The sequence below is a fragment of the Lutra lutra genome, chromosome 4 (genome assembly GCF_902655055.1).
Source record: "Lutra lutra chromosome 4, mLutLut1.2, whole genome shotgun sequence".
Taxonomy (NCBI): Eukaryota; Metazoa; Chordata; class Mammalia; order Carnivora; family Mustelidae; genus Lutra; species Lutra lutra.
The window spans coordinates 182,055,783-182,076,881 of record NC_062281.1 but is presented as its reverse complement, the minus strand read 5'-3'; the positions used below and the strand labels follow the sequence as shown (position 1 = coordinate 182,076,881).

General features: G+C 40.6%; 1 protein-coding gene across 7 annotated transcripts in view; it reads right to left on the bottom strand.

The window, feature by feature from the left end:
- The window catches only part of USP48 (ubiquitin specific peptidase 48), a 96,884-nt gene that overhangs the window by 30,870 nt on the left and 44,915 nt on the right, over window positions 1-21,099 (bottom strand). For 3 of the 7 annotated variants that reach the window (XM_047725129.1, XM_047725133.1, XM_047725135.1), the window contains 6 exons: window positions 16,300-16,428; window positions 14,668-14,817; window positions 10,295-10,492; window positions 8,746-8,860; window positions 7,516-7,646; window positions 4,591-4,662 (listed from right to left, as the gene is read on the bottom strand). In XM_047725129.1, the coding sequence (XP_047581085.1) occupies window positions 4,591-4,662; window positions 7,516-7,646; window positions 8,746-8,860; window positions 10,295-10,492; window positions 14,668-14,817; window positions 16,300-16,428 (795 nt within the window). The remainder of the gene's footprint in view (window positions 1-4,590; window positions 4,663-7,515; window positions 7,647-8,745; window positions 8,861-10,294; window positions 10,493-14,667; window positions 14,818-16,299; window positions 16,429-21,099) is intronic. The other 4 variants (XM_047725131.1, XM_047725134.1, XM_047725132.1 and 1 more) reach the window with 3 other exon arrangements.

The window sequence follows — 21,099 nt, the reverse complement described above, 5'->3', positions numbered from 1 at the left end:
TATCCGAATCCTGCTTATGACCTCACAATCACTAATTTTTACTTGTGGTATATGAATTTTTAGACTTGTATCCTGTAGTAAGTATCACTTTCCTAAATTTGAAAAGAAAAAAGCCAATCAATGAAATTCATCCTGGAGCAACATCTCTCAACACAAGATCAAATCAGCCATGAGAGATCAAATTCACCAAATATACTGGATAACCTAATCCCCAAGGATTCTTCTAGTAAAAAACAGGAATCTAGTAAACAATGAGTTCAGACTGTGTATAAATATCCTCACCCACAAAATCTAGATCTAAACTGCCCAACTGCAAAGCAAATTGTGCAGTTAAGAAAGGTTTACGGGGGGCGCCTGGGTAGCTCAGTGGGTTAAGCCGCTACCTTCGGCTCAGGTCATGATCCCAGGTCCTGGGTTCGAGCCCCACATCGGGCTTTCTGCTCGGCAGGGAGCCTGCTTCCTCCTCTCTGTCTGCCTCTCTGTTTACTTGTGATCTCTCTCTGTCAAATAAATAAATAAAATCTTTAAAAAAAAAAAAAAAAAAGAAAGGTTTACGGACGCCTGGGTGGCTCAGTCAGTTAAGTGTCCATCTTTTTTTTTTTTTTTTAATTTTATTTATTTATTTGACAGACAGAGATCACAAGCAGGCAGAGAGGCAGGCAGAGAGAGGGGGGGAAGCAGGCTCCCTGCCGAGCAGAGAGCCGGATGCGGGACTCGATCCCCAGATACTCAAATAAATAAATTTTATTAAAAAAAAAAAAAAAGTTGGGGTGCCTGGGTGGCTCAGTCATTAAGCATCTGCCTTTGGCTCAGGTCATGATCCCAGGGTCCTGGCATGAAGCCCTACATCAGGTTCCCTGCTCAATGGGAAGTCTGCTTCTCCCCCTCCCACTGCCCCTGCTTGTGTTCCCTCTCTGGCTGTCTCTCTCTCTCTCTCTCAAAGGAAGGAAGGAAGGAAGGAAGGTTGGTTATCCACTTAAATAAATACAAAATGAACTGGGTAAAAAAAAGTTTGATGCATACATAGCATATGCAATAAATACTGAACTCTATGGCAGTAGTAAATCTCCTAATGGAATATAATCCAGTGATTAACTCACATAAATCTCTGATGTATTAAATATACACAGGGCTTTATAGATATACTGGGATTTTACAGTAAAAATATGCAAATTTGTAATAAGGACATCCAGATAAAAACAAAATTCTCAAACTGGATTTTCAGTGCCTCCTAAATAACATTAAACCAGAGTAAAGGGATTTTTATTTATTTATTTGACAGACAAAGATCACAAGTAGGCAGAGAGAGAGGAGGAAGGAGGTTCCCTGCTGAGCAGAGAGCCTGATGCGGGACTCGATCCCAAGACCCTGGGATCATGACCTGAGCGGAAGGCAGAGGCTTTAATCCACTGAGCCACTTAGGTACTCCAAGGGATTTTTTTTTTAATTCTAAGTATTTGTTTGAGAGAGAGTATATGTGTGTGCGGGCATATGCGCATGTGGGGGGGAGGGGCCGAGTAAGCCCTCTCTCTGGGGAGAGTCCCAAGGAGATTCCCTACTGCATGAGGAGGCCAACACCCAACACCGGCTTTGATCCCACAACCCTGAGATTATGACCTGATCCAAAATCAAGAGTTGAACACTTGCTTAACTGATTGAGCCACCTAGGCGCCCCCAGAATAAAGGAATTTTTAAAAAAATTTATAAAATCATGATGATGGATAAAGAGAACCCTGCTGGGAGCCATGCCAACAAAAATTTTTGAAGCTTAAGAGGAAATGGATGGGACACAAGAAAAATGAATTTTAAATTGGCAAAAGTCAGGAAGTAATCAGATTCACTACATTGCAGAAGTGCCCCCCAGTGACCCAGGAATTGGGAGCGCACAGAAGCACAGATGGTATTAAAAAACAGGTAAATGGACCGCAAGTCTGTACTTAGGAGGCAGTAAAATTCTCAGTCCCTTCCTCATGCTCTAAGCCACTCTATCCATAGAATACCACAGGCTTCTCTGACAACACGCAGCCTCAGGCCCCTGCACCGGGGAACAAAGTGCGCAGATGAATGTGGGCACGAACTGAGATGGAGTTATGTGTTTCCACACAGAAGGCAGAGGCTCCCAAAACCTTGTCTCTCATGACCCCAGAGCTCTGAGAGTCCAGTCAGCACTCTGCAAGCAGGAAGATGGAAGATACTTATGGAAAATGCCTAAGAGCAGATCCCAAACAGTGGGAATTCCCCAGAGCAAGAGGCCAACCAGGGGCCTCCCAACAGCAAAGCTCGTCATCACCAGCCTCAGCCACACGCACAGCACCCAGAGAGCATCTCACACAACAGAGGAGGTCGGGCCCACACAGAGGGAGGTTGAGGTGAGAGGTCACAACGCTGGAGACAAAGTCTTACAAGCTGCCAGAAATGAAAGAAAAAAGGTAACCTACAAAGAATGGCTTTGGACAAATGGTACACTGAAAGATGCAATTCCTTCCGGGTTTTGACAGAAAATAATTTCCAACAATTATATACCTAGCCTTTGCAAAACTACCCCTCAAGGGTGAGGACCTCCAGCAGATAATTCTCGCCTCTTTGTGACTCAGTTCACTTACTCGTGAGTATGATGGATGTGACAGTAATACGAATACTGACCACTCAGGGTTGTTGTAGAGGCTAAATGAGTTAGTATCTATACCCTTACAAAACTAACAGACAAAAAACCAAAACAAAACAAAATAACAACAACAAAAAACTAACGGACACACGGTTAACATTCAGTTCCTGTTACCCTCTTACTACCAGTAGTGTTCTACTACCACCACGAATGAGCTTTAATATAAACCGAATGAGTGAAGTGGGTTTCTAAGTAAGGTCCAATATCCTGCACCTGAAAACCTGGGTCCCACAGACACAGTTCACTGAAAAGTGAGGGCCACAAAAACAATCGCTGAGAAGCATCCTTTTAAACTACTAGAGAAAGTAGGGGTGCCTGGCTGGGTCAGCAGGTGGAGCACGCAAGTCTTGATCTCACGGTCGTGGGTTCAAGCCCCTTGCTGAGAGTACAACTTACGTAAAAAAAATAATAAAATCAAATTCAAGGTAAAGTATAGCCACGAGTTGAGATCAGGCTAAAGACCTAAAAACCACCTCTTGTGCTCAAATTTTCAGCTGAGGAGTACAGCACAAGTCCTGAAATCACATTCAGCTCTGCCATGCTTTTTGTCACAACTGTGATCCTGAAATGACAAGATGAGACAAGAGGTGGGAAGACTGAGCAAAAGTCAGTGAGCCAAGGGGTAAGATGACAGTCTGAGTTCTGACACTGTTTCAAGCAGCTGGGAGGCACCAAGCAGGAAAGTCAGCGTTGTGTCGCAGAGGCCTCAACTCTCAAAAGGGAGGAATGTACCCCACTGTCTGCATCCTTGCTGTGATGGTTATGGGAAAAGAAAAGCTGGTATGAAAGCGTCACAAGAACAAGTGATGTACTCTTGGCTATTCACTTCACCTTCTTCTACCTACTCAACCTGCCAACCACACACAAGGTCATGTCCTCTCTGCATCTGTGTTCCTCCTATGCATTACAGTGCAAGCTGGGCCAGCTGGAAGGCAAGGTGATGGAACAGGAAGGAAAGATGGGCTTGTGACCCTCCCTGCGAGACGCAAATCCACACCCCAAGATGACTTCCCCTCCCAGCTGTATGGCCAGTAAACAAGTAAGCACAGTCCCTCAATGACTCCGTGAAGTACAGTGCAACAATGTCCAAAAGGCCAGCATGCAAGTATCATTCGAGTGACAACTACAATCACTAATGTCCTCAAGGACTCCGGATATAAAAGGACTTGTGTGCATGCGGGTAGGCGTTGAGATACCATGCATTGGTTCCTAATGAACTGGTAAGAGCTGGATACAGTTGGGGATGGGGTGGGGGGTGGGGACACTTATGCATAAATGGCTTTGAGAAGCAAATGCCTGTTTGACTTTCACAGCACTAACAGAATGGAAAACCGTGTCTCATATACAATCAGTTCCTTGCAAAAAGTTACTTACTAGAAGTGAGCACTCCCTAAGAAAAATAATACGCAACCAGATACACCGGATAAATAAAAACCTGGAAATTATTATTAGGAGTACACAGCACACGGCAGCTGGTCATTAAATGACAACGAAATGAAACCAGAAATAGCCCTGATAATATTAAAATGTATAAACACTGTTGTGAAAATGTTCAAGTAGCTCAAAGACTCACAGTCATGGGACACAACTGAAATTCTTCCTTTTAACTCAGTCCTTCAATGTGGCAAGTGGCAAGGAAGTTTCTTCTGTAAATATGGGAAAATCCTATTTTGCATTTTTTTTTTTTAAATTTCTTGCAACGAAAGAGCAGAAGATATGAGGGGTACTAGCGGGAAAACAGGTTAACCATTAAACAGGGTAAGAGAAAGAAACATTTATGACCAAGCACAGGCTAGAAAGCCAGCACTCCACCCTGACTGCTGTGTCTGGGCCTAACCCCTAAGAAATGCAGCAAAACTCTGAACAACACATTTATGATATGCTAACATCAGACAAGCAAGGGAAGACGTATGCTTCTAGCTTACCATGTGGACAAAGAATGTCTTCATTAAAATTTAATTCCTCCTCCTCTTCTTTTCTTTCTTCTTTTGATTCATCTAATCAAAAGAAATACAGATAATAACCACTCTAGCTGTTATATTTGAAGTTCAAAGTAGCAGAGAGATATGACTGGGCACAATTTTGAACAAAGAAAACTTAAAACATTCTGAAAATTAGACCCAAGTGATTCCTACCTGCTACTGTTAGGAAGTGTCATATTTCTTTCCCTTAAAAGGAAAGAAAAATATCTGAATGGCAGTTTTCCTTTTTTCAAGATTTATATTATGCAAGAAAATGTTCCTTTTTTCAAACTGAAAAATACTTTACATATCTTTCCATTAATTCTAGTCAAGCTATTCAGAATACAGGATCATAAACCAAGTTAATCACCTACATGTCATGTCATTTTCACCCACCTATTCTGTCAGGGGTTGAACAGAAAGCTTCAGAAAAGACTAATGAGAAATAAGGACTTAACCTTTAACATGAAAAATATAGGGGCGCCTGGGTGGCTCAGTGGGTTAGGCCGCTGCCTTCGGCTCGGGTCATGATCTCAGGGTCCTGGGATCGAGTCCCGCATCGGGCTCTCTGCTCAGCGGGGAGCCTGCTTCCCCCCCTCTCTCTCTCTCTGCCTGCCTCTCCGTCTACTTGTGATCTCTCTCTCTCTCTCTCTCTGTCAAATAAATAAATAAATCTTTTAAAAAAAAGAAAAAAAAGAAAAATATATATTAACAACTGAGCTTTTCCTGTCACCATTTCTCTTCCAATATTCATTTTTCCTATCTGTCTACACTGCGTCACCATGAATTTGTAGTTGTGTATACCAGTTACACGGTCACATAGGAAGTCTTAAGTCTAAGGAGATTAGAATAGTTTTCCATGGGTTTTAGTTTAAGTACATAAGACATTTAAAGAATATTTACTAACCATTAAAAAGCTCAGTAAAAAAACAGGCATAGGAAGGACACTCTCTCTATCACAAACACAAGAACTTCTTAAATAAAGGACCATGGTTGATCTCAATGGTAATTTTGAAAGGCAAACCCCTGACACTGCTAAGTCATTTTTCATATATCAGACTAGTAATAGCTCATGTGAAAGGTTTATTTTTCATGTTGATAAAAGCATGGAAAAACAAGCCCGTATATACTTTCTGGAGAAAATTTACCAATACGTATCAGTACATGGCTATTATAAATCGTTATAATTCTCTGATCCAACCATTTCTGGGAATTTATGCAAAGATGTAGGTACAAGCATTATGTAAGGATGCTCACTTTATCTGTTCTTACATATTAATTGTACAAAACTGAAAAAAAAATCAGTTAAATAAATAGAATACATCCATACAATAATGTATGGATTCCTTCAGCCACTAAATAAGAAGAGCCATATATTCTAATAGAGGAAAATGCATGACTGCACCTATAGGACTGCCATTATTAAAAGACAAAATAAAACCCCATTTATAGTGATTATATTTGTAGAAGGGCTTCCAGATTTTACTATGTACCTTCTGCTCTGCTTCAAGCTCTTAAAATCTCTGAATGGAGGAAGGGGGAGAAGAGAAGCATATTACTCTCAAACCAACATGGAAACTATTTTTAAGCTAGGCCAACATCAAGATACTGCCTATTTTGGCATCTGACTTTACTTAAAAGGAACAATCACTCGGGTGGCTGGCTGGCTCAGTTGCTAGAGTGTGTGACTTGATCTCTGGGTTTTGATTTTGAGCCCTGTTAGGTGCGGAGATTACTTAAAAGCTTTAAAAAAAAAAAAAAAAAAAAAAAAGACCACTAACACAAAGAAGTTTAAAAGAGCACCAAGTAAATATTTAACACACTGTGTCACATGATGCTACTAAAAATAGTTTTCAAATGACAGAACAATAACACTGAAACTAAGGTTAAGTTCATGAATTGTACAGATTATTTTTAACCAAAAGGGAAAAAAAGGTCGAATCCAAAAACATTAAAAATCACAGCCTGAAACAAATAGCGGCTTTGAGGTTTTTATTGTCTTATAAAGTAAGAGTTGCTGAATTACTGTGTTGTGCACCTGACAGTAATATAACACTGTGTTAACTTCCTTCAAAAAAATAATCCTAGTCCATTTATTAAAATAAAATATACAAAAAAATTAAAAGGTAGTGATATGGGAAGAGCCAGAATATTCAGAAATTAAGAATATTTCAGTAAAAAGGCTAAGAATATGAAAAAATAATTTTTTAAAAATCTATGTATGTGATCTTAATAAGTGGATAAGAGAATGAGGTGAGACAACTGCTTGAGGGTCACTAATTGTGCCTGAACACACTGATCAAACCACTAGCTTCTAATTTAAACCTACAAATAATTTTTAGAGCCTTAATTCCCCTTGTATCTTGTAAAACACTGATTATAAAATTCAATTTAGTGGTTGACCTATATTAACATAATTTCCTACTTGAAAGCACAGCTTCAGAAAACTCAGCAGAATTTAAGAAAATACTATTCATAAGCTGCCTTCTCTCCTGGATGAAGAAATGCAGAAGTACAGGGTCACTTTATTTGCCAAAGGCAGCCTGTAAATGGGGCAGATAATCTATAACCAAACATACTGAGCTGACAATATCCTATGCGACTGGCAGCAGACTCACCTTTCTTAAAAATTTTAGTCTGCAGCAGAATTAAAAAGAATTTTGCCTGTGATTAACTAGAGCGACCAGGAGGAAAAAGGATGCCAGGGTACACAGAATGCCTCGCATGAGCCGCTGAGCCCTTGCTCAATTTCAGTATAACTTAAACAATCTTTTTATTTGTTCTGAGACATGTGAGTGCTTCTGGTTTATTAAAAATGGCTCCTGAAATTGCACAGGTGGCAATTCTGCAGTGCCGCCCACGACCACCGACACAGACTTTTCACATTACCTTTATTCAAGGTGTTGCCGTTCATTTTCCCATTGCTTTGGTCTACGTCACCGTCTTGTTCATCTAGTTGTTCAAGAGCAAGCTGACGCCAACTGCGCAGGGAGGATTTCCCTACCCAAAATCCATCACTGCTGCGGAAGAGAGACCATGTGAAATCATGCAAGTAACATTTCCTAATGCCCTCCCCCTTTACATGTAAAGGTCATGGACGAAAATGAATTACAAACATTCGAAATTTGCTACCATCCACACAATCTTTTTAAAGATTTTATGTATTTATTTGTCAGAGAGAGAGAAGAGAGCTAGCGCAAGTAGGCAGGCAGAGGCAGAGAGAGAAGCAGGCTCCCTGCTGAGCGAGGAGCCTGATGTGGGACTCGATCCCAGGACCCTGGGATCATGATCTGGAGCCAAAGGCAGCGGCTTAACTGACTGAGCCACCCAGGCATCCCCATCCACACAATTTTTAACCCAGTCCCATGTTGTGGCCATTTTCACTCTTTACTACTGAAATGCGGGTATCTCAGATTCTGTTTCTATCCCAAGTCTTAACCTGCTTCCTCAATTACATTCACGCCAAACACAACCCAATGAGCTACTTTCTTTCCCTTGACTACTACCCCGAAACACGTAACAGCCGCGCCTTCAAGCATACATACAGGTCCTCACATACACACAGCCATGTCTATACACACATCTAAGGAGTCATGAGACTATTTGGAGAATGACCAAAAACCGCAAACTAGGTTACTCTTTATTTGGAAAATACAGAACAGAAGTTAAACCTAGCTATAATAAGCGCCATTAATAAATGCCACCTGAGTTTATTGGTTCCTGGGTCCCCCAGAGGTCCGCTAGGGAGTGGTGCTGGGTTTTTCCGCCAAGGATGCTCCTCTGGGTACCATTTAATACACTCCAGCCTCTCTAGAGGGACACCCCCACACCTGAACACGCACTAACACACCGCCTTGGTCTGGTTGGACCTCAGATCCGTACCTCTGCTTCTACCTTTCCGATGGATGGAATACAGTCACAAAGGCTGGGTGACTCGCCTTTGTTCATCGCAGCCACAGTGGCGATCACTGCACAGTCTAACCTCCCTGTCATCCACATCATTACTCCTCTTTCTTCAAAAAACCCTAACTGCTATTGTCTATAGGTCACATGCCATTTGGTTGTTCCCTCTTACAACTATTTCGGTTTACTGTCAACAGTATACGCTGTGTAACATACCCCTTGACCGCTGCCTTCAGCAGATTATTCACGGTTTTATAATCTTCATTCAGTTGGCTCTTCAGACGCAACACACGACAGCGTTCTACCACACACTCCTTACACAGGGCTTTCACTAGAGGTGGGAGAGAGGGACAGCAAATGAAGTCTGTTCGTGCACATGTTACCTGTGAGCAAAGTGTCAGGACTTCACAGAACACAGAATTCTAAAGCAAAGTCACAAGTTTTGACAATAGGGAAAGCTGATCTATGGCCTGAATTATTTAGGTGGTACAGATTTCAAGACAGCAAAACTTGTACCTGCATAAAGAAAGAACAATGAGAGCTGAAATGTTGTAATATGCTAAAATAGCCTATGCCATCGAGTATTCTACAAGGTTTAGACACATATTTTATGAGACTAGAGTTAAATAATTGAGGCTCTAAGTTGGGGGGGACAACATATCTGGGACCTATATAACGTTAATTGAGAGCTTCATGTCAGTATGAAATACTGGGACACTTCAAAGCACAGAACACTAACAGGGAAAAAAACCCACCAAAGGCCAGTTTAAAACTCAGAGTTGCGTACAAAGATGTTTCTAGCAATTCCATTCTTTTAAGTCAGGGAAAAAAAATCCCACGATTAGTAAGTGGATAAGTAAACTTTGGTGTATTGTTGCTATCACAGATTCTAAGTAGCCATTAAATAATACTGATATATGTAAAACTGTATGCAAAAAATGTTTCAGTGAGACCCAAAATGTTAAATAGAACAGAAATTATTCTGCTTACTGATGATATTTATGTAAAATTTAGGTGTTACATTGAAAAGTATCAAAAAAGACATGTATGTAATTAACTAGAGTTTAACATTATAATTAAAAAAAAAAAACAAAAAACTCAGAGTTGTAGGAATTCTATGAGATGTGATTCTTTGAAAGAGCTTATCACTGCTCAGTTCACTGATCATGAATCAAAAACAAATTTAGAAAGCAAAACTCCAGATGTTTACAAGAGAAGGCCTGGGCCACGCAGTTAAATGCCAGTTTTTATGCAGTAAGTTGTACACATTCAGAGAACAGCATTTAATTTAGGAAAAGGAGGGAGGGTGATCAAGCAATTTCGTTTTCATAGACTCACCATAGGTTGGAGGTGGGGCTTATGCTGCCAGTAAAAATAAAATGTTTTGAGGAGAGACAACCAGAAGCAAAGAGACTACGGATACTATGTGGTTATATACAGCTCTATAGTCAAAGCAGAATCAAGCAGCTTCCATTCGCATGCTAAGTAACCATCTAAGTAGATGTGCCATCAACCAGACCAAGATTCAAGTACCTGAAGAGTACTGAACAAAGTAACAAAATACTACCAGATGGTTTTCTCAGAAGGAAATTCTGTCAATGAAAAGTGAGGTATAATGCTACATAACTTCTATCTTTAGCCAATCCTTTCTGCAAAGTATACAGAACATTCGGACCGGCTGGCACAATCTGGGTCAGATGATCAGAGACCATAGGGTGAGGACTTCATGAATTACTTCGTACGCAGAGAAGACACTCTGAATTACCAGTGAGTCTTGGTCCTCCCCCGTATCGGCTATAGAAAATGTCAGCTGCATATTCCGATATTCTCTTCATAATTGAGATCTTGTCAGGGTGAAGCTTGTCATGGGAACACAGGCAAGCGTGATTATCGATAGGCTTGGTGGGTGTTGATTCATCCAACCACTTCTGCAGCCACTCAAGAGAGACAAATTCATAGGGCTCTGAGGAAGAAAGGAAAGAGTCTATGTATTTTTACCGTTTTTTGACTAAGTGATACATTCGTTTTCCTCAAAAGACAATGCAAACTCTGTCCAAAGTTAGCAGAATCAGAAGCAACACTGTTCGGGGGAAATGTTCGGGGACCACGACACAAAGCTCCATTTAACTACCCCTCTTCTGGTTCAAGGAGCTGTGCACGATAGGGACAAGTTGGCACAGGGCCCTATGAGATCGGCTGGTATTATTAACCACATTCTACAAAAGAGGCATCCACAGAGAGAAGTGTCTTGCTTGACAGCACAGCAGAGCTCTGATCAGGACACCCACCATGGTTAACTACAAAGCCATGCTCCACGCCAGCTCGTAAATCACATAACCTTATTCCCTATCATGTTTATTTCATAAATGATTTTCATGAACACTTTTCACCAATATGTGATATACATGTGGAACTGAAAATGAAACATCTGAGTTTTAAGTTAGAGATTAACCTCATCAGCTATAACGGTTTATAAAAGCCTGGTTTCAACCACTGAATTTTTCTTCATCCAAGAGGACACTGTCAATTATAACATACTTGATTTCCCCACCCCAAACCATATCATGAGCTATTCCTTACATTATTATGTTATTATCTCAAAAAACTAAGCTATTTTAAACAAATTTCAGGATGAAGTACACTAGAATTGAATTGTTACTGATTTTGAAGTTGCAAAAATTAAGATAAAACCAAACCACCTCAAACTGAATTTTCGTTTGGGAAAACTGAGTCCACGAGTTCCCTAAAAGTCAAAATTAAAGACAAAGGACCAGCTTTGATTACTTACAAAGATCTCCAGTGAGTCCCAGCATAAAACATAGAAGAAAACATACAGAGATTGAATTTACGTATTTGTATTATGTACTACTTCTGATGAGATCTGAGGGGATAGACAATTCAACTCAAAGCCCATTTTGACCACTTTTATACTACAGGTCTAGAAAACTAATTTCCATCTCCAGTTTAGTTTGAAACATTTCAATTTTTACAAAAACAGAACTCAGCATTGTCGCATCCCTTATTTATGCTAAGACTGTACATTGTCAACTAAGAGCCTTCTGACTGGTCATCCCTAATGCCGCTACAGAGAAAGAGCTCATGACTGCAAGTTGAGACCAAGGTCTAATCCAAGTTCTGCCACCAAGGAACTGAACTTGAGCAAGTCACTTAAACTCTCTATGCTTTAGGTCTTTTATTTGTAAAATGAAGGTAATAATACCTGCCTTCTACCTACCTCACAGGGATGTTGTTGAATGTAAAAGATAAGATAAGTGAAGCATTTTGAGCTTTTTGGAAGAAAAGAGATATAGAAAAGTTAATCATACATTCACAAAATATATATAAAGAGGAGACCTTAACATTCAGTATAGATAACATGGTCGTGGCACTTTACAATATATAATGGTGCCGCTCATTAAATTTAAAATCCCTCCCAATTTTATTTGCCATTTATCATGTTGAATCTGCCAGGGACAGAGTACACTGGGTATCTTAAGAATGCAAAGACAAATGATCTCTATCCAAGAAAGGAAAGTGAACGTTTTAGCATATCTCTTCTTTTCCCAAATACAGTCACATAGATTAAAATTTGTATTGATCTAAAGGCCATCAAAGGAGGGAAAACACAACTGTGACACAGAGCCACATTCCAGAATAATTTGGCGGGTGTTCTCATTTCCCAGAAGAGCAGACGACACGTGCTATGGCTAACTGAAGAATGCAGTAAGGATCTCACCCTCACCAGAACAGCAATCCAGGAAAACTGCATGTGCACAAAGCACGCCTGCCCAAGGGCTGTCTGACAGGATTCAAGGTCCAGGGTGGCCATACCCCTGACCCATACAACAATGAGGCTCAAAGGCAGTCTGTCAAGACAACATGCTCCAATCCCCTACCAGAGACCCACAGAAAATGTCCAAGTGAAGCATATTCTGGTTTTGAGCAGTTTCATATGAGTTAAATGTAAGATATGAAGATCAGAAAAATCATATCTGATTTTATAGTAAGAGGAGGAAGAGAGCAGGCCGGGCATTCTGATGTAATACGGTATTATTAATTCTGGCCATTTTCTAGATTCAGGGTGCCAGTTTTAGTATGCTGGAGGACCTGTGGGAGGAAGAGTAACTGTGGTCATAGGTCTCTCTTTCTCTCATTTTCAATCACTGTCACTATAAAGAACTGTATCAATCTCTGTCAAGAGTATCCCTGGGATCAGGGTCGAGCTCAAGTCTCAAGGTTAAGGCAGATTTGCTTCTGGAAAGTTTTTAAACTACAGATGCTTCCGCTCTAGAAAAAGACTCACGGCAAGTTCTCTAGGACTTGTGATCCAGTAAAGCACCTGAGCAACACTTTCAAAGGCACAGGTCATCAACCACCAAAAAGGAATGAGACCTCTATTTGCCAAGGTAGAGATACCAGTGTTTAAAATCTCAGCATTTAGCCAAACAGGAAAGCATTTGTTAAAATATTTACTAAGGAAAACGTACATTTTGGTTAAAAGTTACTTCCTTTTTTTTTTTTTAATGCTGGATTGAACATTAGACATTTTCTTTGGGGGAGTTATTAAAAAAAAAAAAAAGGCCAGGAAAAACTGTGGCATCCAAAATATTTGGAACACTCCACCTAGAGATAAAATTTGATTATTTAGAGGTAATTTATTTTAATAAAAAGGGTTTGTGTTCCCAATGAGGCTTGTATTTTAGGTAAGCGACTCTTCTTTAAATAGGTTTACAAACACAGGTAGGATTCAGAAAATGCTTAGCAAAGACTTGGATTGGCAGCACAAAACCATGGTCATCTGCTTTGGGATTTTTCAACATTTTAGCACAACACAGATTTTCTACCATGTAAGTTTACTGCAAATGGGAAAAAAAAAATCATAAAGTTCATAATTTGTAAAAGTACTGATAAAGAGCCATATTCTAAGAACGTAAGCACAGGTTCTTCTAGACTAAATGAAAACAGCCAAGAGAAGCCCAAGTATTAAGCACAAGTGTTAACCTGACACATCCCATCTTTGGGTGATGCAGCAGTTTTAAAGAGTGGTTCAAAAACGGCATTTTACTTTAGATTCAGTAAGTCCCATTCTCTCGTCCAGTGAATGCAAGAAACTGGGGAATACAGTTCAAAAATAGATTTCTAGGTCTCAACTCTTTTAAATAAATTTAGAGATTTGAATCATACTCATTTCCAAATAATTTCCAGTAAAATAAGGTCAATCTAGCACTTTAGAATCATCCCAACCCTTGGGACAGAGTGAGAGTAGCAGGTTACAAAGAAAGGTCAGAATCAAATAAGATGTAGTTCAGAAAGAACTTTTAAGAGCTATTCTTACAGATTTAGCAATTTATATTCAACTTTTGTTTAAAGTTCTATCAGTAATAGAAAATTAAGATATGAAAAAGACAAAACCACAAGTACAATTATGCTTGAGTATTTATTTTCTAAAATTAGGATTGAATTGCCTCTCCTTTACGCAGGAACTGGGCACGGGGAATTCTGTCTATGAAACGACAAAGACAGCATATCATTACTGGTGGCACAGTAGCCTGGAAAAGTTGGGATTTTCTTTCTAAGGCACTAGGTAAACTTGCACTAAACATACACAATAAAGGGATGAGCTGGCTCATGTGGGATAATTCTTAAGAAATTAGGGGTCAGCAGAAAGCTCTCCTATTCTTAGCAGAATATTTGATATTAAATTTCAGATCAGTCTACCAGTATCATAAAAACAGCATTCATAGAAAAGAATGCCGGTTAATATGGCCAGGGCACACACTGTGCAAGGAAACAACATAGTCAGTTGCTTCCATAGTTACCCAATCAGATCTTTTGTTAAGAACAAATTAGTATCTTACAAAACAGAAACATCTGTAAGACTTATATATACGCAGAGCGCTGACCTAAACCTTGTAATTTATTAAGAGCTTCCCGTTCTTAAAGTACATGATAAACGAAAATTCTAAGGAATGCTACACATCACACTGCTGCTGGTTTACACGGTAATTCTGCAGTGCTTCAGCGGCACGAGTAGGGTATAGGAAAGGATTGGGGGCAGGTTCGTTCATATACATCTGCGAACATGAAAGAGACAAGGCACGTCATGGCAACAGGGCTGTCCCAGAATATCTTACAGACCAGCTCCAGCAGGTAACCTTTGGTACAGCTCCTTAACCTCTTCATGTTTAGCTTTTCCTTTGTCCACACTCTGCTTGCGCATCTCGGCCATTTCAATACACCACTCCTCAAATTTGGAATTATCGCGATCTACCAGCTCTTGAAGAAAGGCTTTCCAAACAGAAAATAGAAAAAAATAATGTTTTCCTGTTTTCAAACACAAAGAAACACACGGATCTCTGAATTATACCAAATACTGGCTAGGATTCTGGTGGCAACTTCCTCCTGAGGTCTCCCTTCCTGGGACAGACCTCCACCCTGAAGGCGAAAGTAAAACTTCCAGGAGCCACTAGAATAATACTGGCTGATGCCCGACCTGGTTCTGCATGTCACCAGCCAACTGGAGCCAACAAATGGCTCAGAAAATACCACTCAGAACTGAGGATGCCACAGAGCACAGACAGAATTACATAAAATGACAACTGAGGACGGCCCTCAGGCCGGTAGCAACTCTTCTTTTTTTAATTAAGTAGGCTCTATGCCCATCGTGTGGCTCAAAATCACCATGGAGATCAAGAGTCGCAGGCCCTACCACCTGAGTCAGCCAAGCAGCCTACAACTGTTCCTTTTAAAAAAACAACCCATAAAAATTAATTAAAAGTGGCTAAAACATATTTGTATGCTTTACAAATTAAACCAAGTAAATCATAATGGCTGATTTAAACCAAGTAAAACTAAATGGCTCTTTAAATGCTTTGCAGGGTGCCTGGAGGGCTCAGTGGGTTGGGCCTCTGCCTTCGGCTCAGGTCACGATCTCAGGGTCCTGGTATGGAGCCCTGCATCAGGCTCTGCTCAGCGGGGAGCCGGCTTCCCCGCCCTCCCCCACCTGCCTCTCTGCCTGCTTATGATCTGTCTGTCAAATAAATAAATTCTTTTTATAAATAAATAATGCTTTGCTTACCTATAGAATTTAAACTGTTTTTGCTTTTCTTTGCGAGGGGAGGGGTCAGTGAAATCGTTCTGTTAAGGGCTCCTTTATTTTGAAAACTCACCACTTTTTTTTCTTAAAGAATTCATTTTTGGGGTGCCTGAGTGGCATAGTTGGTTAAGCGTGTGCCTCCTGGTTTCAGCTTAGGTCATGACCTCATGGGTTATGAGACTGAGCTTCTCGCTCAGCAAGGAGTCTGCTTTAAGATTCTCTCCCCCGTCCTTCCGCCTTTCATGAGTGGACACCCCCGGCCCATGCAATGATATCTCAAATAAACAAATATTTAAATCATTTCTACACCCAACGTAGGGTTCAAACCCACAACACAACATCAACTAAGCCAGACAGGTGCCCCCAAAACTCATTATTTTATTTTTATTTTCTTAAGTAGGTTCCATGCCCAGCATGGAGCCCAATGTGGGGTTCCAACTCATGACCCTGAGATCAAGACCCGAGCTGAAATCGAGTCAGATGCTAAACCAACTGAGCTACCCAGATGCCCCAAAACTCACTACTTTAAAGCAAATCTGTGACTATATCTACTTTTACCAACATTTACCATATGCAACGAACCCATCTTGACAAAAGCAGTAATTTCCTGTCATTGACCTGTAAGCATGCTATTTTACAGTGTTTGCCTTATGGATTCTTGGAAAATGGCTCACCTGGTACCTGAACAGCTGTGGTGGGTTTTTCTTGAGTTTGTAGTCTATATACCAACATATACGCATTTCGAGAACAGTGAGTTCCTTTGCCACACTTGGGTTTACGTGTCTGGGACTTAGAAGGTTCTGCTGAGGTGGAGAAACGAAAGGTAACGAAATTAGAATGCCTTTTGTCGGTCCATGCTTTGCAGGAGGGGGAAGGGGGAGGGCCACAGGACACAACTCCCACAATACACATTTAAGATACTTATTCATTTATTATTTTTTAATTTATTTTTTAAGTGGGTCCACACCCAGTGTGGAGCCCAACACGAGACTTTAACTGATGACCCTGAGTTGAGATCACGAGTCAGATGCCCAACTAACTGATCCAACGAGGCACCCCCACACTGAAGGTACTGTAACAGAAATCTAAAACACTAAAAGGCAGGGGCGCCTGGGGGGGGCTCAGGGTCTTGGGATCAAGCCTCACATCGGGCTCCCTGCTCAGCGGGAAGCCTCCTTCTCCCTCTCCCACTCCCCTTGCTTGTGTTCCCTCTCTGTCTTTCTCTCTGTTAAATAAATAAAATCTTTTAAAAAACTTAAAAAACACTAAAAGGCCATACAAATTCAGCATGCTCTTTGGATGTCTGAATATTTAGACACATTTACTACCCTCCCCCCCTTGTGTGCCACATTCCATTTTTAAAAAGACGGTAAGTACTATTTTTCACAAAGACAAACCTAGAAGCAGAAAACTGGCCTTACTGCAATGAGTTTATTTTAATGTTGGTCTTAGATTCTAAAAATAAATCCAGATTATTTTATCACAAACTGATGGCTCCCTGAGAGGGGAGGGCAGGCTGATGGGTTAAATGGGTGGTGGGGGTTGAGGAGTTCACTGGTGTGAGGAGCGCTGGGTGTTATATGCCAAGTTTTGAAATGCTATACTGTGCACCTTAAAATAATATAACCCTGGATGTTAACTGGAAAAAAAACAAAAATTTAACAAAATAGTATGTTCATTAAAATGCTAACAGGCATAAAGATTAGCTGTGAATTCAGTAGCAAGTAGAAATATTAAGTATTTTGCAGGTCAAGTTTATCACATGAACATGTTCTTCAAAATGGTGCTGAGTATCCCAGGGTAACCTTCCAGGGGATGACGAGGCTTAGTTCTGGGGAAATCAACGACCAGATCTTCAATTCACTATGTTCTTTTCTAAAATCAACCCACCTCAATGCTGTGGTTCCACTCGTGGTTTCTGCCTCTCCTTTCTCAGTTATCCTCCCAGATCCGAAAGAAAGATATAACCTCTCACCCACAGATTAATAAAGTTTTAGCCATGTAATTAGAAGAGATGTTTACAAGAAAATTTTGCTTTGTTCCATTCAGATATTTGTTAACATACTGATACTGATCGATTATGTGGTGATACTTATAATTTTTTTTTTTTAAAAGCTCAATGTAGGGACGCCTGGGTGGCTCAGTTGGTTAAGCCGCTGCCTTCGGCTCAGGTCATGATCCCAGAGTCCTGGGATCGAGTCCCACATCCGGCTCCTTGTTCTGTGGGGAGCCTGCTTCTCCTTCTCCCTCTGCCTCTGCCTGCCGCTCTGTCTGCCTGTGCTCGCTCTCTCTCTCTCTCTGACAAATAAATAAAATCTTTAAAAAAAAAAAATAAAAATAAAAAAAAAATAAAAGCTCAATGTAGGGGTGCCTGGGTGGCTTAGTCATTGGGTGTCTGCCTTTAGTTCGGGTCATGATCCCAGGGTCCTGGGATGGAACCCTGCATCGTATCCCCTGTTCAGCAGGAAGCCTGCTTCTCTCTTTCCCACTCCCATTCCACCTACTTATGTTCCCTTGCTTTCTGTGTCTCATCAGATAAATAAAACCTTTAAAAAAAATTACAAAGTTCAATCCAAAAGAACTTTTGAATTATTTAGAGATTTATGGTTACAGAGATCTTTTTTTTTTTTTTTAAGATTTTATTTGTTTATTTGACAGAGAGAGATCACAAGCAGGCAGAGAGAGAGAGAGAGGGAAGCAGGCTCCCTGATGAGCAGAGAGCCCGATGCGGGACTCGATCCCAGGACCCCGAGATCACGACCTGAGCCGAAGGCAGAGGCCCAAACCACTGAGCCACCCAGGTGCCCCAGGTTACAGAGATCTTAAGTATAGTCCATTAGAACAAAATCCCATATAGTGAGTTATAACATAAATACTAGCGTGGGAGAAAGGTTAAGGGTTAAAAACGTCCTGCTCTAAAGACCCATCCACAAGTGTCTCTTGAGAAGTTGATACTGTGTTACTAATTTCATCTGGACTCTCTTAAAAGAGTGATGTTACAGTTTCACTATTTATGTCAGAAATCGCATTATTTGTAGCTACTTAAAATCGTGATAAAAAAATATTGGATTTTAAAATGTTCAGGGAAGGGGGTGCCTGGGTAGCTCAGTGGGTTAAGCCTCTGCCTTCGGCTCAGGTCATGATCTCAGGGTCCTGGGATCGAGCCCCAAATCGGGTTCTCTGCTCAGCAGGGAGCTTAGCTTGCTTCCCCTTCTCTCTCTGCCTGCCTCTCTGCCTACTTGTGATCTCGGTCAAATAAATAAATAAAATCTTTAAGGGAAAAAAAGAAGTGTTCAGGGAGGGACACCTGGGTGGCTCAGTCAGTTAAGCAACTGCTTCTTGGTTTCAGCTCAGGTCATACTCTCAGGGTTTTGAGATTGAGCCCTGCGTTGGGCTGCATACAGAACCTGCTTGGAATTCTCTCCCTTTCCCTCTCCCCCCGCCCCAGCACTTTAACCCAGGCACCCCTCTTTTTAGAATTTTAAATTTTAAAAGTTATTGTTTAGGGGTCCCTGGGTGGCTTAGTGGGTTAAAGCCTCTTGCCTACTTGTGATCTCTGTCAGATAAATAAAATCTTTAAAAAAAAATTATCATTAAAAAAAAATTTAGGACTATCTATGTATGAGAATACTAAACAAAACAGCCTTAGCAATGCCTTTTTTTTTTTTTTTAAGATTTTTTATTTATTTATTTGACAGAGAGAGATCACAAGCAGGCAGAGAGGCAGGCAGAGAGACAGGAGGAAGCAGGCTCCCTGCTGAGCAGAGAGCCCGATGCGGGACTCGATCCCAGGACTCTGAGATCATGACCTGAGCCGAAGGCAGCAGCTTAACCCACTGAGCCACCCAGGTGCCCCTTAGCAATGCTTTTAATCCTACAATTCTGAATAAAATTCAAATAAACCTCAGTTAAGAACAGTTAAAGCCACATCTCAGTTTTGTTCCCAGAAAGATTCTCATAATTAAAAAGAGGAAAAAAATATATATATATGTATGTAAGTAGGGCGCCTGAGTTAAGCTACTGCCTTCAGCTTGGGTCATGGTCTCAGGATCCTGGGATCGAGCCCCGCATCGGGCTCTCTGCTCAGCAGGGACCTGCTTTCCCCCACCCTCTCTGCTTCCTACTTGTGATCTCTCTCTCTGTCAAATAAATAAATAAAATTATATATATATATATATATATTTTTTTTTATATATATATACACACACATAGAAGCAAATGTTAAGAACCTCAGTATTAAAGTCAGAATAATATAGCTGAGTATCTATAAACATTGAAATGTGATTTAATTTTTTGTAGTATTTTCTATTTTTTCTTATTCTTATTATTAACATATAATATATTATTTGTTTCAGGAGACAGGTCTGTGATTCATCAGTCTTTCACAATTCACAGTGCTCACCATAGCACATACCTTCCCCAATGTCCATCACCCAGGAATCCCATCCCTCTCATCCCCCTCCACTCCAGCAACCCTCAGTTTGTTTTCTGAGATTTTTTGCGATTAAGAGTCTCTTATTAAGAGACAAACTTCTAGGATTAAGAGGTTTCTCTCCCTCTCTGGTTTCTTGTTTCATTTTTTCCTCTTTCCCTATGATTCTCTGTCTTGTTTCTCAAATTCCACATATCACTGAGATTATAGGATAACTGTCTTTCTCTGACTGGCTTATTTTGCTTAGCATAATACCCTATATGTGATTTAAAAATGGGAACTACCTCTACAAATTATGAAAACATGGTTCCTCTTAACATCCACAGAAAGATTCCCCATATGCACCAAAAGCCAACTCGAATGGCCATGCTCCTCCCTCACACCATGAGAAAGTGGATTTGATTCATTCAGAACAGTGGCAGGGGACAATCCTTTTCTCGTACTTAGACCCCATAGTCGAAACCTCACTCAAAAATGACAAACACAATAATAAAGCGATGAGAAGCTCAGCCAAGATGGCTCCTACTGAAGAACCATTCACTTCTGCCGGAAGTGGGAGTTAAGTGGTTATTCTGGGCCAAGAACACGGACATGGTAACAGCTATTCACCAAGTACTCCTGATGGCAGACCTCATCGCTACAAAACAAGCAGCTCACCCCAGAGAGGCACTGCTCACATTCCAGGGATGGGAAAAGACACTCAACAGGATAGGCACTGTTCTCAAGAGCAATGGTGCCCTGCTAGAGCTAGAGCTACTTCCCCAACATGACCCTCCTAACCCAAAGAAAAGGACTACAAATTCTACTATGTTCAATCTACCGTTCATCATTTTAAGCTTGATAACCTGCTATCCTCTCCCCTTTCCATCCCTGTTCCTACCCAAAATTAAACTGGTTATTGAATATTTGCCTTCAAACTGCACTGAAACCATTACAGAAACCATCTCTGGGGGAGAAAAAAAAAAAATTTTTTTTTAAAATTCAGGCATTGCTAATAAACGATGTTGAGAGACTTTACGTGTGTTTAAGAAATGCAAATATC